This window comes from Stigmatopora argus, chromosome 15 (genome assembly GCF_051989625.1).
Source record: "Stigmatopora argus isolate UIUO_Sarg chromosome 15, RoL_Sarg_1.0, whole genome shotgun sequence".
Taxonomy (NCBI): Eukaryota; Metazoa; Chordata; class Actinopteri; order Syngnathiformes; family Syngnathidae; genus Stigmatopora; species Stigmatopora argus.
The window spans coordinates 15545208-15562493 of NC_135401.1; the positions used below are offsets into that span (position 1 = coordinate 15545208).

Sequence of the window (17286 nt, forward strand, 5' to 3'; positions counted from 1 at the left end):
GTACCCGGAGGAAATCCACGCAGAACATGCAAACTCCACACAGGTGTACCGACCTGGATTTGAACCTAGGACCCCAGAGCTGAGGCCGACGCGCTAACCACTCACCCAACGAGCCTCACTAAAATGTTTTTAAAATAAAATATCTAATGATTTCTCTTTGGAAGATAAAAAAGAAGGAAGCTACGTCTCCATGATGCCAAAACCAAGGTTAGCACCAACTGGGTCCAACAAGGGAGCACGCCGCCAGCCGAACCCGAAAACGAAGTGCTCCAGAGCTGGCCTGAAATGGTGTAGTGCGCCCCTAGCAGAGTTTGAAAGTTTCTGTCCAACTACAATCACCTTTTTCGGGCAGTTTTTAATCTTTTCCAGGACCAAGGCTAATTAGCTATGGTCGGCGGTGTGCCTTTGACCCTCGTTCATGACAGAGTTGTTTCTTGAGTTTTCTGAGTGTGCTTAACATAACTTTAAGATGAGTGTTTGTGACAGCACAAAACACAAATAAATACGATCATAGGGTACATGTTTGTGCTGTTAGTTAAACATGTCAATAGAGGCTATAACACAAAAAAACTTAGACATGGTTCATTTTTAAAATACAGAATTCATTATGGCCCTTCCCACCCCGATAGTTTGGATCACAAGAAAACGCTTGCTTCTCTCATTGCCTCAAGAGACAGACTACTTGCTAGCCTTGAGAGTCAAGTCGGAGCAAACTTGTTGTTGTCGGTGAAACTTCATTTTGGATTTTATCCCCAAAAAGGGGCGTGTTGAGGGGAGGTGACAAGCATAAAAAGGCTCAACTAACAACAACTAATTGATAAAAATCACTAAAAATCGATCATTAAATTTCCTGCCAACAAATTGGAATATCGATTATTGTCGGCAACTATTTACGGATATACTCAAGCGCATTGGGTGAAATCGAGGTGGAGGCATGGATGGTACACGTTTGTACAGTAGGTGGCAGTATGCACCTAATTGTTGTTTCCAATCTGTCAATCAAATGGTGGAGATGCTAACTTTGCTTTGTTTGAATAAACTTTGAAGTTGTCATCATGTAGTGTAATGCCACATTGATGACTTCATCTAGTTAGAAGAAAGTTGTTGCAAGTGTATTAGCCGTAATGTGTCACGTTGGTGATCTGAAGATCAGTGTTCTAAATAATGCCCATTTTACATTGAATTTAGTTACTTCTTTTATTGGTGCTACATTCTTGGTCTAGAGGCAAACTGGTACATTTTTGTTTAAATATTACATCAGAGTAATGGACCATATAAATATCAGGACTTTGACAAGGCAATTTGAATTAATTTTTTCCAGATGTTTGTAATGAGACTTTTCTGTGACCTTTATTTAACTAAACACTTGAACATGTTTTATGTACTTAAAACAGTACAGGTGTAAAAAAAATATTATTTTATTAGTAGTCATGCATTTTTACTTAAAACATGTCTAAAACAACTTAACTTGTATATTATTTGTTGTTTCTTACTATTATTAAATAATTATGGTAATTGCAGAAATTTCCAATTATCTGATTAATCGTTTAATTGATTAATTGATAAATAAAATAATCGTTAGTTGCAGCTTTAGAGCGAAAATCAATTAGTCATTTTAGAGCATGCTTACATGTAAATATTTCACTCCGTTCTTCAAGGTGGTCGTTCCCCAAAAACGTGTTTCTTGGGGGACACGAGAGAAGTGCAAAATGACTGGAGGTCTCGAGCTGTATTTCGATCAAAACCTGTTCAAAAACAGCCATAATTGGTCGGGCAAAGTGGCTCGCCACACTGCGACAACATGCTCCATTGTGGCCATTAAAGCCTGAGTTTTTCCTAAGTTTCTACAATGAGAACACAGCCGAGTTTTCCAAACTGTCAATTTTAGGGAATTGCACTAGCAACTTGGCAGCAGCAGTAGCTGCACCCATTTAATAAGCTTGTAATGACCTGATATTAGCTCAATAAAGGAAGAACCGCCACCCCCCCCTTTTCTAATATTTCCCAAAAGTCCTGGCAGCGGTGAGGGATAATCCCTGAGAGATGAGGAGAGGGAGCCAGGGACGGCCAGCGGGGGGAGTGGGGGGGACGAGAGGAATCCTCCAGCATGGAGTGTTCTCGCTCTTCTCCTCTACTGGGGATTACGCTCGCTTTGAAACATATTTCAGCTGCCGTCGCCGCATTAAGGTGTTACTTTGGAGGGTGTCGTTAACGCCTGGGGGCGGAGTGTTAAAAGATGCTGCGCTGCGAGATGTTGCTGATTTAGGGCGAGACACGGGCAGGTTAATGGAAGAGGGTACCACAGATGAACATGCAGGTTGACTCATGGACTGCCATTGACGTTAGTCAGCAGGTCAATATTTCAAATATTTGTCTCAATATATGCTAATATTAAAATGTAAAAAATTTTCATTTTAAAATGTGAACTTTCACGTCAAAAATGCAAAATTGTTCATGTTAAAATTTCACATTAACATGGAGAAATTGTCGACTTGAAACATGAAAACAAAATACTATGTCACATTTGAATTCTTTCAATGCCATTAATAATGATAAAGGCCCAAGTATAATCTCTTTTCTACTATATACGATACTATATACGATCTTAATTTACATTAAATTGTCAAAAGTAGACGATCAATATATTTGAAGTGGGAGGCCTTGCAGCAAACTATTTGCTTCAAATAATTAAAATTTCTGACATTAAACCTGCAATTTCTAACATAAAAACATGACAAAATTTCATGTTAAAATGTGAATTCTCATGTTAAAGGGTCTATATGTAAGAATTGAACTTTAATTATTCTTTAAACGGTCCTGAAATTTCAATAGACATTCATATAATGTTTTTTTAAATACCTTTAATACAGTTAATGTGGTCAAGCAGAGATTTACTACAGTGGTACCTCGACATACGATCTTAATCCGTTCCGGGATGGAGATCGTATGACGAGATTCTCGTAACTCGAGCGGACGTTTCCCATTGAAATGAATGGGAAACAATTTAATTCGTTCCAACTCTGAAAAAACACCAAAAACAGGATATTGGATTGGAAAAAATGTTTTATTTCTTCTAATTCGCCATCTATTAACAAAGTAACACATAACTAGTGGTTTAATAGTAATAAAATGTGTTTAATCTAACTAAAATTGGGCAGATTTTGCCGACGGGAGACAGACGTTTGGGGGCGTGGGGGGGGGGGGGGGGTGGTGGTTTTGTTCCCACGACAACGCACTCGTAAACGGAACAAACAAATTTAAATTAACTTGGATTAATATATACAGACACTCAAACATACGTTTCATGTAACTTTACACAAAACTGAATTCTAATTTTGTTGTAATCTTTTGTTACCTTCGTTTTCCGGGTTGGCGGTTTGCCACGCCTCCACCCTCACGTTCGCTATCGATGGGCTGTTTGCTGTTGTACTACGTATTCCCTTCAAAATATTCCGAAAATGATTCACAATAGGATAACCCACGACCACTTGCCAACGAGAAATAGTCTTGTAGTACATTTTAGCGATCGCTCCGCTGCTCGTGGGGACATCGGGGGCACCGACTCTCGTTGTAATGGGTCTGGTCGCAACCGCTTTGAACAGCGCCTATGAGAGAGAGTTGCGACCGGAAATATTGCGAGGAGGGAATTGCGGGCCGGTGCCGCTGGATGTTATGAGCAGCGAACGAGAAGTAATATAAAACTCCTCGTATTAGATAAGAATAACAGGAAATCAACAGCTGAGCTTACCCACGTATTGATTGTGGGTCATGAAGTTTTATTCTGAGAAAGAGTGCCATTGCCTATCGGCGTTGTGTGCACGCGTATACTTCATTACCCAGAAAGCCCTCTTTTTCCCGCGCATGCGCGTTGTGCGTTTCCTGGTCGCAACTCATCTGAAGAACTCATTCGGTGCTCGTAGTATTGTTATACACGAAAGATATGCAAAAAAGACAGTGCCATGGCCACCTGGCTTGGTCGCATCACAAAATTTTGATCGCATGACGGGCGAATTATTCGATCGAAATTTCCGTCGTAAAACGAGAATATTGTATTATGAGCGGTCGTGTGACGAGGTACCACTGTATTTTGATATTCTATTTTGAAAGTCAAGAGCATGTTTTAGTCATAGATTGATTTGTGTTAATTTTTTTTTACACATTCAAAAATAGATGGTAAATTGGGATTACTTACACAGTGCAATATTCTCAGGCTTTTACAGAGCCCAAAGTGCTTTACATTTACACACCAATGGGGCTGCTGTTGTGTAAACGCTGGGGGATCAGTGTCTTGCTCAAAGACACTGACGGTAGGCAGCCATAACTAGGAAATTGAACCGCTGATCCTACGGTCATAGATGATTCGAGCTACCAATTGTGCCAAGGCCACCATATTCACATTAAAACATGACATCATGTCAAAACATTTGTTTTTTTTTTACATTTTCAAACTTGTTGTAAATGTTGCAATGTAAAAAGTGCGTGTGTAAGTACAGTGGGGCAAATAAGTATTTAGTCAACCAACAATTGTGCAAGTTATCCTACTTTAAAAGATTAGAGACGCCTGTAATTGTCAACATTGGATTGGATTGGATAACTTTATTCATCCCGTATTCGGGAAATTTCAATGTGACAGTAGCAGGAAGGGTGGGAATGCAGATACAGAAAAAAACAGTTACAAGTTAGACAGTACAGTCGCAAAGGCTGCAGAACGACAAAGCAAAAGCACAAAGTACATGGGTAAACCTCAACAATGAGACAGAATGTGAAAAAAAAAACAGAAAATCACTGTTTGATTTGTGAAGAATTTATTTGCAAATCATGGTGGAAAATAAGTATTTGGTCAATACCAAAAGATCATCTCAATAATTTGTTATGTACCCTTTGCTGGCAATAACGGAAGCTAAACGTTTTCTGTAACTCTTCACAAGCTTTTCACACACTGTTGTTGGTATTTTGGCCCATTCCTCCATGCAGATCTCCTCTAGAGCAGTGATATTTTGGGGCTGTCATTGGGCAACACGGACTTTCAACTCCCTCCACAGAATTTCTATGGGGTTGAGATCTGGAGACTGGCTAGGACACTCCAGGACCTTGAAATGCTTCTTACGAAGCCACTCCTTTGTTGCCCCGTACCATTAATGCCACAGTCGAACGCACCATGATTGTTGAAACCCAGCTAATGCTAACTCGTATACAACAATCCATATCCCAATCTGACCCTGATTTTGCGCTACTGTCTGACACTGATTAATATGTCTTTCCTATTCTGAGACGCCAGACCGTGAGGCGATCGTCCCAAGCGGGAGGTCAAGGGAGCAATTTTCCCTCAACTGCGTGAGGGTTTTCGCCCCCTTCTGGTCGGTCTAAACTCCAGTTCGAAGTAATTTGTGAAGAATTTCGTTCAAAAGTAGCGTCGCTAACAAACGAAGTTCCGATGTTTTTATACTCACAACAGGAGGGAATTGTAAGATAAAATGACAAATTTGCTTGGCAATTGCTTGTTCATATTTGATCAGTTTTTGTAAGTATAGAAACATCATAGTCATGACAAACTTGCCCAGAGTTTGGTCGTTGTCATGGAGACTTGACACTGATTAATCGGACTTTGCCCAGAGTTTGGTCGTTGTCATGGAGACTTGACACTGATTAATCAGACTTTGCCCTGTTTGGTCATTGTCATGGAGACTTGACACTGATTAATCAGACTTCGCCTAAAGTTTGGTCGTTGTCATAGAAACTATACTATACTCTGTTTGCCTATATAAAGACTGACCCACTATTCATTCGGAGAGAGAGTTGCAAGGACAACAGACTGTGAGCGGTTCACAGCTGTTCGAGCTCTCTCCCCATCCTGCAGTCTGGTAATAAACCTATTTCCTATTAAATTGATCTCACTCTTTCTTAACCTGCTCTTGAAGCTGTTTTTACAGATCTATCACTTTTTTCATTTGAGGGTGCCACTTTAGTATCTGTTGCTTCCCCTATGTTGTCCCGTAGTCCAGGTTTTCTGTGGACTTTGTTGTAAGTAAATTATCATTGAATGCTACTTGCCTGGTGTGTCTGGCTCCTCATTGACCGGGTTTTTCTGCTGTGGTAGTTGCGACCCCCTGGTACATCTTACTACCAAGGGGGAGTCGTAACAGTCTTCCATTTTCTAATAATTGCTCCCACAGCTGATTTCTATACAACAAGCGTTTTACCTATTGCAGATTCAGTCTTACCAACCATTCAGCCTGGTGCAGGTCTACAATTTTGTCTCTGGTGTCTTTCGACAGCTCTTTGGTCTTGGCCATAGTGGAGTTTGGAGTGTGAGAGACTGAGGTTCTGGACAGGTGTATTTTATACTGATAATGAGTTCAAACAGATGCTATTAATACAGTTAACGAGTGGAGACCTCATTAGAAGTTAGACCTCTTTGACAGCCAGAAATCTTGCTTGTTTGTAGGTGACCAAATACTTATTTTCCACTCTAACTTAGAAATAAATTCTTTAAAAATTAAACTGTGATTTTCTGTTGTTATTTTCCACATTCTGTCTCTCATGGTTGAGGTTTACCCATGTTGACAATTACAGGCCCCTCTTTTCAAGTAGGAGAACTGGTGGAATTGGTGGTTGACTAAATACTTATATGCCCCACTGTGTGTGTGCGTGCGTGCGTCCGTCCATACGTACGCATGTACGTATGTACGTATGTATGTACGTATGTATGTATGCATGCATGCATGTATCCCACGGCCTGCGTTTTTCCCCTTAGGTGTCACACAGTGAAACAGTCATTTCACATGACTGTTTTGGCATGCAAGAATAACCTTGCTGATGCAAGCCATAAAGTGGGAATCAAACCCAAGCCTCTACAATGACAGCAGGATGCTGAGACCACCAACCGGGTTAGTGAAGAATTCATGTTATGTAAAAACGTATAATAACAAAAGCTAAAATTTCTCAAGGTTAAATAGTCCTCATATGCAAGAGTAAAATTCGTCTTAACTCAATCGTTGCCTTTGACGATAATAGGCGTTTAATCCATCTGAACTGGGATAAGCATGCAGCAACATGTTAGGAAAAAAATCTTCATTTAGACATTGACACTTTCAGACAACAAAGTAGAACATACATACACAGAGTCAACATCTATCTGCAATCATTGGGTTATATGCAAATAATGATAAAACAATATTCTCCAGTGGTGAATGGCATCACCCAAACACAAAAATGTAAAGAGACGGACAATCAAACAAACACAGAAAAAGCCAGCAAGACCTTAGCAAGCGAGACGTCCCGCTCATCCATGACGGCCTTCATCTTTTGCGCGGTGATGTCACGGCGGCGCTGTGCCACAGAGCGCACACATCTCACCAGGATCGAACCCAACTGAGCTATTTCCTGTGCACAGGTGGAGTCACACACTCGCTGAAGAAGCTCGTCCACTTCCTGAAAGTGAACAAAACACTTGATCACAATTCCCATCAGGGTGAAGTTCTAGTGTAAGGATGGAAAAAAAGGTTTTTACTGAGTCGCTGTCCCCGAACGATGAGGTGTCAGTCGGGTCACACCTGAACACACATGGATGAAAACAAACAGGAAAATTGGGTTATTCATATGGCTCTAAATCAGGGGTCGGGAACCTTGTGGATCGAGAGAGCCATAAACAATTCATATTTTTAATGTAATTCATTGAAAGCCATACCCAGATTTTAAAAGTAAAAATACGTGTGCATTTTCATTTCAACACGTTTAAGGTACAATAAGTATCTAAATTCTTTCAATAACATTGTTACACTGTTGCTAATCAATGGGTGTATGAGGCACGTGCAAGGGAGTTTAATGAAAAGAAAAATTATGACTAAAGCAGCAGTAGAGTTAATGTCGGTGCCATTTTAATTGTGATGTGCCAACGCAAAACTCCCATTGGTCAATGGAACGCATTTGAGGTAATGTCGCAAACACAGACGTGCCAACACGAGGCTCCCATTGGTCGTTACAGCGGCGCTAGAGTTAGTGCCGGCGCCACTGATGTGCCAATACGAGGCTGCCATTAGTCGATGAAGAAGCACCTGAATTAGTGTCGGCCCCACTTTGATGTGCCAACGCAAGGCTCCCATTGGTCAAAATAGCGGAGCTCGAGGTAGCGTCACGAATACAGTGATGGGCCGACGTGAGGCTCTTATTGGTGTGTTCGGGACTCAGCTTTCTCCCCAGCGGGTTCCACATTTTAGCTTACAGGTTAGCGGAGAGCCATATGCACCCATCAAGAGACATGTCTGGCTTGCGAGCCATAGATTCCCGACCACTGCCCCAAATCACTAAAAATATCCCAAAGAGCTCCAAAAACACACCAATGTCATTACAAAATTCAATAACATTGCCAGATTATCATTTCAAGTGAAGACATTAAGAACGTTGCTTGTGTCTTCACAGTTTCTAAGAAAATATACATATATTTTTATGTGTATCTAATGAATACATATTGACTAGGTACACACATAGCAACCGCTGACTAGTGTGGGCAGACCTCCTTAGGGTCTAAAACAATGGTAACTAGACACTAACAAAAAAAATTGAAGAATGAGTCATTTTAATCATTAAAAAGAACATGGAGGACATTCAAATTTGCTGTTTGTCGTATCGTAACGTTATAACAAAGAAGTGAATGAGTTTCCATTCATTCCCCACCAACCGTACAATGCTGTAGTTGGCTTTTTAAGATAGTATATTACACACAATTAAACACATTAATCCTTTTTATCACTTTTTTCATGTTCTACTTTTGCGTCAGTTTACTCTCAATGAAGAGATTGGTTTCAGGAACAATACTATTTAATGCTGTCAGCATATTTGGTACGGCATAAGCACTGCACGCCTAGGTTGAAAATATTCTGCCTTCAGCAGCAACGACAATGAGAAATAGTGGGAGAACGTTTCGAAAAGTACTTTCTTCCAAAAGTACACATAATGCGCTAAAAGGATCATGTAAGGCGGTCTGGTGGGTTAGCACAGGTCGACCAGTTTGACATGGCTCCATTCCGGGCTTTATGGCTCAAAAAGAGGACCGAATGTAGGGGTGGAAGTCCCAAAATGTATGTTACGTGTAATATATGTGATAGTATGTGTGAATAACTGGCTTGAAAAATCTCAACTACACTTAAAAATATCTAAGACTGTCTGTATGTATTTCTCAAAAAGAGCGACAAACAACAGTGACCCCCATGTTTTTGACCAAGTAAAAACAGTCAATGTAGTCCAAGAATTTAAATAACTAGGAATCACTCTTGACTCTCAGCTTGTCTTTAAACGACATATAAAAGACACGCTGAATAAAATTAAATTCAATTTGTCCAATTTTAGGGTTCATTAGAAACAGTCTAACGCATGAGTCAGCAAAATTATATTTCGACACTATGATCATAATCACACATGACTTACTGCCTAACAAGTTGGTTATCGGCCTGCAAAACAACACTAAAACCAATTGAAACATTTTATAAGCAAGTTCTGAAAGTATTGAACAGAAGGCCAAAAATGCACCACCACTGTCAGATATTTTAAAAAACACAAACACCTGAACTGGGACAATACTGTTGAATATGCAGATGTCACCTTAGTTTACAAAATCTTCCAACACAAAGCTCCTCCTCCACTGCAAGATTTTGTACAAAAAAATCCAGCACATCAACAAGGGCTGGCTGTAGTGGTAACTGTGTAGTTCCCTTCAAAAAGAGTAAATTCAGCCAAACCACCTTCTCTGTCCGTGCCGCACATACCTGGAACTCAATACCAATAAACATATGTGAACTCCTGTCTCTGACCCTTTTCGCCAATCATCTTAAAGCCTGGCTGTTAGACGAACAAAATTGTGACCCAACGCTGTCTAAAATTGTGCTACGTGCGTGTGTGTGTCTAGTATGTCATTGTTTATCTTCAACCTACACAAGGGACTAAAAATGGAAATTAGCCCTTGACAACAATCTTACATATTTACATATATATGGTCATTAACATGAATATAAATATGTTCATTGATATGTGCTGTCACTTTATTAAATAAATCCAACTCAAATGCATGTGTCCTGCCAAACAGCAATCATGTGGTTCCTGAACCCAGTCTAGTTATTAAGCGTAACTGACATGACAAAAGAACATACGACAAGCAGAAAAAGGATTTAATGTCACATTAAAATCCACTCACCTTTTGGTAACTCACTTCTTTGTTGTATCGTGATCAAATGGAACAGAGCAATTAATAATAAATAAAATATCTTCCTGGCCTGAAAGGAATATTGTGTCTTTCTAAAGCTCAAAAGACACATTCCTCACAATTTTCTCTGACTGTCAAATTACGAACTATTTTAGACTAGTCAATACATCTTTGGTGCCGCCACAACAATGTTTTGTGGGTTCGCATCAATATCGAGGAGCCATCGCAATCACAGTGACAAGTGTATTAGCTTGATCATCATGTTTTATTTGCACTTGGCATTCAAAGTTACAATTAATTAGCATTAGTATAAATTAATAATAAGTGGCTAAGTATCGATTAACATGGCAATGTATTTTTTGCAGTCATCATTCACACTGGCTTGCGATTAGTGTTACGACCTGTTGATTAGCTTTGTAAATAACGATTAAAGTGTTAGCTTGTTGCACAATCTAATGTTTATCTCATGACAGACAACTCAGTGACGTAAGTCTAAGAGTGAACAATCCTGGTATAGTGGCATTCACAGTGATACATAGCTTCCAAACCTCCGTTTGTGCTTACCCCGAGCAGGTATATTGATAAGACTTACCAGTCGCACAAGATGAATCATTTGTTAGAACTTGTAACTCGGATTATTCATAATGCACTCGTATTCCCAAATTCATCCAGTTTACAGTGCAGTTGAATCAAATGCGGAAGTAAGATGCGGAAGCCATCGTGATGGTGTGAATTTCGAGGCATTTCAATTGGAAATTTGGTACTTTTTCCAAATGGTTGCCTAAAAAAAAATTAAGTGGCATTTTTTTTTGGATTTCCGGAGTTTAGGGAGGTTGTCAGGAGCTCGTTAGCAAGTTTTGTGTGATACATTTTGGTTCTCGTTGGACCTGGATGGTTGTTTTCAGTTCTTGGAGGCCTTTGCACGTTCTAGATGTGAAAGTGCTTCGATCTGCCATCATTCTCTTGGGAAGTTGTTCATTGAGCCAAGCTCTGTTTTGCTGTAATAAACTGTAATAAGATGACTGACGCGGCGCCGCTCTGCGGGGAACAGCAGGTAATGAAAGACCAGCCGCCTCCAATAAAGCTCCTCTAACACCGCGCTTACAGCTCGGCAGCTCGCCTCATGCCGCTCACTCATGCGCTCACTCCCTCTCACATGCACATACTCCGCCACCAGCTCCAGCACCAGTGCATGGATTTGGGACAGCAAGCAACAATTAATTCCAAATTTTGGAAAAGTTCCCGCACATCAAATTTATTAGTAAAAATTTGACGGTAACATTTTTGGTAGCTGTAACCCAATTGTCAGGATATGTCACGTGAAGACACACTGATAGATACTGTAGACGCACACACAACCCTGACAGATGGAACATGATCGTCCATATTCGCTCCCTCATAAAAAGGATTGCGGCCACCACATCAATCACCCCTCATCCTGGGCTGTGGGGATTCTGGTATGTGTGATGCAGGGGGTTTAATCTCTAATTAGGTTTGCGTGTCTATTTGGAAGCCCCTTGGCTGATGACAGCTCATTTCACAGGTTTTGAGCAAGAGTTATCGCATTCTCCGCTTGTTACAAACACACAATTATCGGCAAATAATTTTATAAATATAAATTTATTTATGTATTTTATAAATATAAAATATTTTTATAATAATAAGATAATATTTTTACATCAAGCTGAGAGATCATAAAATTACTCTAATTTATTGATGTGCATTTGAAAGGGGACTTCGACTGAGCAGACTTTTAGGAAGGAATTGCGCTGGGAGTAGTAACATACTAATGGTGACTTTTTGGTTAAAACTTTCACTAAAGATTTTGTTGTGTCGAAATAACAATTTTATGAATCAAAAGAGCAGCCCGACAGACCGAGTGGTTAGCGCATCCGGCCTCACAGTTCTGGGGTTGAGGGTCCGATCTCAGGTCGGTCCTCACTGTGTGGAGTTTGCATGTTCTTACTGAACTTGCATGGATTTTCTCCAGGTACTCCGGTTTCCCCCCACCTCCCAAAACATGGAGAGTAGGCTGGTTGAAAACTCTAATGCCCTATGAGTGTGAGCATGAATGGTTGTCCATCTCCTTGTGCCCTGCGATTGGCTGGCCAACGATTCAGGGTGTGCCCCGCCTGGTGCCCACAGTTAGGTAGGATAGACTGCAGCACCCCTCGCGACCCTTGTGAGGATAAGCGGTTCAGAAAATGAATGAATGATTGAATCAGCCACTGAAATGAGTTTCCTCCACAAGATGTCCGGACTCTCTCTTAGAGATAAGGTGAGAAGCTCGGTCATCCGGGAGGGGCTCGGAGTAGAGCCGCTGCTCCTCCGGATCGAGAGGAGCCAGATGAGATGGCTCGGGCATCTGATCAGAATGCACTCTGGACGCCTCCCGCGGGAGGTGTTCTGAGCACGTCCCACCGGGAGGAGGCCACAGGGCCGACCTCGGACATGCTGGGGAGACTATGTCTCCTGGCTGGCCCGGGAACGCCTTAGGATACGCCCGGAAGAGCTGGATAAAGTGGCTGGGGAGAGGAAAGTCTAGGCTTCCCTGCTGAAGCTGCTGCCACCGCAACCCGACTGGATAAAGCGGAGGAAAATGAGATGAGAGATGATTGAATCAAAAGAACCAGTGAACTTGTGTTACTTGAATGTGTCAAGCAGATTTAATGGTTTGGTTAAAAATGATGAATCACTGATCAAAAATGTGAGGAAGTGAAAAGTGTAATTAAATTTGTAGTAACCTGAATGACAATGAAAAAAAGGATAGATATTTGAATGCAGGATTTAACATTTGGTCACAAATAGTGAGCCAGTTGGTCAAATGTGAACATGTGAAAAGTGCCTATTGTTTTTGTGATAAGTTGAATGTGAATAAAGTGTGAATTTAATGAATTCATGTCATTTGATGTCAAAAATGTTACAAACGTCAACTGTTTTTGTTAAAAAAAATGTTTAAAATTAGAATTAGATGAATCAAAAGAAAAGAAAAACATGAGAAACCGTATTTGAATCAATTTGTCAGTGGCATAAAGGGTTAGGGTTTTGGTAAAAAAAATCTCACCTTTTGGTCAATAAAAAAATGAGCATATACTCGACTTCATTCTGCTTATCCTCTGAAGGGATGCAGGGGTGCTGGAGCCCATCCCAGCCAACTTTGGGCAGTAGGCAGGGGACACCCTCAATTGGTTGCCAGCAAGGGCACGCTGAGACAAACAACCATTCATGCTCACACACCAACCTAGGGACAAGTTAGAGTGCCAGGATCGTGGAAAACTAGAGCCTATCCCAGCGCTGACTTCAGGCAAAAGGCAGTCTACACCCTAAACTGGTTCCGAGTCAGTCATGGGGCACATTCAGAGACAAACACCGCCACTGAGACGGAATCGATCATACACTGGCTGCCTCAACCAAAATCAAGCAAATATATTTCTACACCATCAGGTAGCATTGAACATATGATAGAACACTGATTTGAAACACAAGAAAAATGAATGGTGGTAATGGGAAACACAGTAATATGCCATTGGAATTAATGGGATGTTTTAAATATGTTGAAATGGGAAGATGTGAATTATAAGGCATTTATGTGAACCAGGTATTGGAATGTGCCAAAATGGATTAGTTGTTTGTTTTTGAAAAGTCAATTCATTTTCCATAACGCTTATCTTCACTGGAGTACATCGCAGCCAACTATGGGAAGTAGGCAGAGGACATCCTGAAATGGTTGCCAGCCAATCGCAGGACACAAGGAGACGGACAACCATTCAGGCTGACACACACACATACCTAGGGGCAATTTAGAGTGTCCAACCAGCCTACTATGCATGTTTTTGGGATGTGAGAGGAAACTGGAGTACCCGGAGAAAACACACACAGGCCCAGGGAGAACATGCAAACTCCACACAAGGAAGGTCAGAACTCATCAGGGATTGAACCCTTGATCTCAGAACTGTGAGGCGGGCGCGCTAACTACTCAACCGCTGGGCCGCAGCATTTTATTAAAATTATTTTTTAATACATTGGACAAGAATGGCATGTGCCTGGTATTTATTATTGTGTGAATAGGATTTAGTATGAGCATAAGCTAAATCCTTTACTGCAACAATGTGATAAAATATCAAATGTTTTAGTATGGTAAATGGTGAGTGACAAAACTGTAATGTTATATCGGCTTCTGGAGAGGAATGGAGTTTATTGGTTTAAAAAAAAAGAATTTTGGGGTGAATTTTTGGATACCAACCTGGAACTGTTATGGGTTCATGTGTTACCCAGTTCATAAGACAATTGGGGACTTTAATTTTGAGAGACAGGAGAGCTGTATTTAATTAGAGATATTTACACACACAAATGTGCATGTGTGCTTCCAATATGGGACTTTATTTTACATATTGTTTTATTTATAAAGGCGTCAGTGTGTCACGTTTTGTTGGGGTTTGGTGGTTTGGTCGTGTTTTCCCTTGTTTTTTTCTATCATGTGATGGTCGATTGGTTTCACCCGCTGTGTCTTTTTCTGCTTTTCTTCCCTCGTGTGACCAGGTGTCTCCAATTGTCTTGTCAGACCCCTGTATATGTATTTAAACCCAATGTCTTTGTCTACTGGTTGTTGGGAGTATTGTTCTGTTTGGAGCAGTGGTTATTAACCTGGGTTCGATTGAACCCTAGGGGTTCAGTGAGTCGGTCTCAGGGTTTCGGTGGAGCCTCTGCTGCGGGGGAGGTCAAGACACCGGCTCATCACGTCTATTCACGATAACATGCCCCACTTGACCATCACTGGCTGCAGATGACCACGTGACATTGCTTGGCCAATCAGTGCTGTCAGGAATTTATATATCTTGAATTTGAAAAATATAATATTTTATTTTACACTAAAGTAGGGTTTGGTGAATGCTGTTATGTTTCTTAGTGTTATAAATTTTCCCAGTTTTTTGTATTGGAGGTTTTATTTCATAAATTCCCCTTTTGTATTTAACCTTACGATAGTGCACCCACACTCCTTTGTGTCTGCCTGATTTCCTGCATCTGGGTCCTGCTTCTTTCCACCACCACTTCATAACACTAAAGTGTAATTTGCACATCTGTCAATAAAAGAGTGACATCATAAGAGTGAAATTGTGCTTACTCTGCAGCCTGTTGTTGTCGAGTTATGTGGCGCAATGCTTGATCTCTCTTTTGATTGGCTAAGAGGACTGGTGACATCATAGCCTCATCTTGGTTTTTGTGCACCCTCAATAACTGGCACAGGAACTCTGAAAGGGGGGAAAAAGAAAATATTTTATTCTTTCAAGGAGATTGACAGCAACAGATCCTAAATTCAGTTGAACGGGGTTGTTTGACAGTGAATGTTTCAGTGCCATTGACTATGACAGGGCTATAATCCATTGGGATGTATTGGGAGGAGAAAAGTGGAAATGACAGGCCATTACAACATAATAATAATGATAATAATCGGACATAGGCCCCGTCGTCATTATCAACAACAAAAAAGCCTACTTGTCATCACACCCAGAAACTGCGTGTGACGAAATTGGTGGTGCTTCTCCATAAGCTGCGTTTACTCGGCAAAAGACCTAAATAAGTGATAGTTACGGAATCTTTTAATTTGGCATTCTGCTGTTATGGATACAGGTCGCTTACCTCTCACTGTCTTTCACTTACCTTCAGTCAGCAAGTAGGAGGCAGATCACCACCCAAACATCTTTTCATATTACCGCAGAAGGGAATGTATGTTTTGTTACCGCAAATTTAGAGTTCTGATGGATGTGGGGAAAAAACTGTCCTTAAGCCTATTTGTCCGTGCTTTGTGGGAACTATAGCGTCTGCCAGAGGGCAGCATCTGGAACAGATTGTGACCAGGGTGGTAAGGGTCCCCTATGATGTTCCTGGCTCTGCTGAGGTAACGAGGGCTGGCAATGTCTTCCAGTGAGGGCAGAGAGCAGCCGACAATCCTCTGGGCAGTGTTAATCACGTTCTGCATGGCCCTTTTGTCTGCCGCCGTGCTTCCAGCGTACCACACTGTGATGCAGTACGCCAGGATGCTCTCTACAGTGGTTCTATAGAAGGTTATCAGAAGCTTGGTGCCCAAGTTGTTCTTCCCAAGTACCCTGAGGAAATGGAGTCGTTTCTGAGCCTTCTTCACCACTGCCGTGATGTTCGTAGACCATGAGAGCTTATCCGTGACGTGGACCCCCAGGAATTTAAAGGACTGGACCCTGTCTACACATACTCCATTTATGAGGAGTGGGGCCAGATCTGTGCCGTGTTTGCGAAAGTCCAGGATTATTTCTTTAGTTTTCGTGGTGTTCAGTGTGAGATTGTTCACCGAGCACCACGAAGACAATTTGTTGACCTCATCTCTGTAGGCCGACTCATCCCCTCCTGAGATGAGTCCGACCACAGTGGTGTTGTCAGCGAATTTGATGATGGCGTTAGACTGGTGGGTGGGTGTACAGTCGTATGTGTACAGGGAGTACAGAAGAGGACTCAGTACACAGCCTTGAGGGGAGCCAGTGCTCAGTGTAATGGAGGAAGAGGTGGGGACCAAGTCTAACAGTCTGTGGTCGGTTGGTCAAGAAGTTCTTTATCCAGCAGCAGATTGAAGAGAATGTCCGGTTTTATGGTGTTGAAGGCTGAGCTATAGTCAATGAAGAGCATCCTCACGTAGTTCCCATGGTGTTCCAGGTGGCTCAGTGCTGTATGAAGAGCAATGGCAATAGCATACTCAGTGGACCTGTTTGCTCTATAAGCAAACTGGTGAGGGTCAATTGAGGGAGGGATTGTATTCCTGATATGGCGGGCTACCAACTTTTCAAAGCACTTCATGATCACAGGCGTGAGTGCAACAGGCCTATAATCATTCATGCTGTCAATGGTTGGCTTTTTGGGGACAGGGATAATGGTGGCAGATTTCAGACAGGATGGAATGATGGATTGTTGCAGGGAACAATTGAAAATGTTTGTGAAGACTCCAGCCAGCTGGTCAGCACAGGCTTTGAGCACCTTCCCAGGTACTCCGTCTGGGCCAGCAGCCTTCCTGGTGTTCACAGACCGCATTACCAGTCTCACTTCCTGTTCCCGGAACGTCAGTGTAT

The 17286-nt window shown here is 41.5% G+C and overlaps 1 protein-coding gene across 7 annotated transcripts in view; it reads right to left on the minus strand.

Moving 5' to 3' along the window:
* The window catches only part of mipol1 (mirror-image polydactyly 1), a 134142-nt gene that overhangs the window by 62174 nt on the left and 54682 nt on the right, over positions 1-17286 (minus strand). For 6 of the 7 annotated variants that reach the window (XM_077620194.1, XM_077620192.1, XM_077620189.1 and 3 more), the window contains 3 exons: positions 15318-15444; positions 7511-7553; positions 7261-7431 (listed from right to left, as the gene is read on the minus strand). In XM_077620194.1, coding sequence (XP_077476320.1) covers positions 7261-7431; positions 7511-7553; positions 15318-15444 — 341 coding nt within the window. Of the gene's footprint in view, positions 1-1630; positions 1746-7260; positions 7432-7510; positions 7554-15317; positions 15445-17286 lie in introns of all 7 variants that reach the window. The other variant, XR_013305060.1, reaches the window with a different exon arrangement.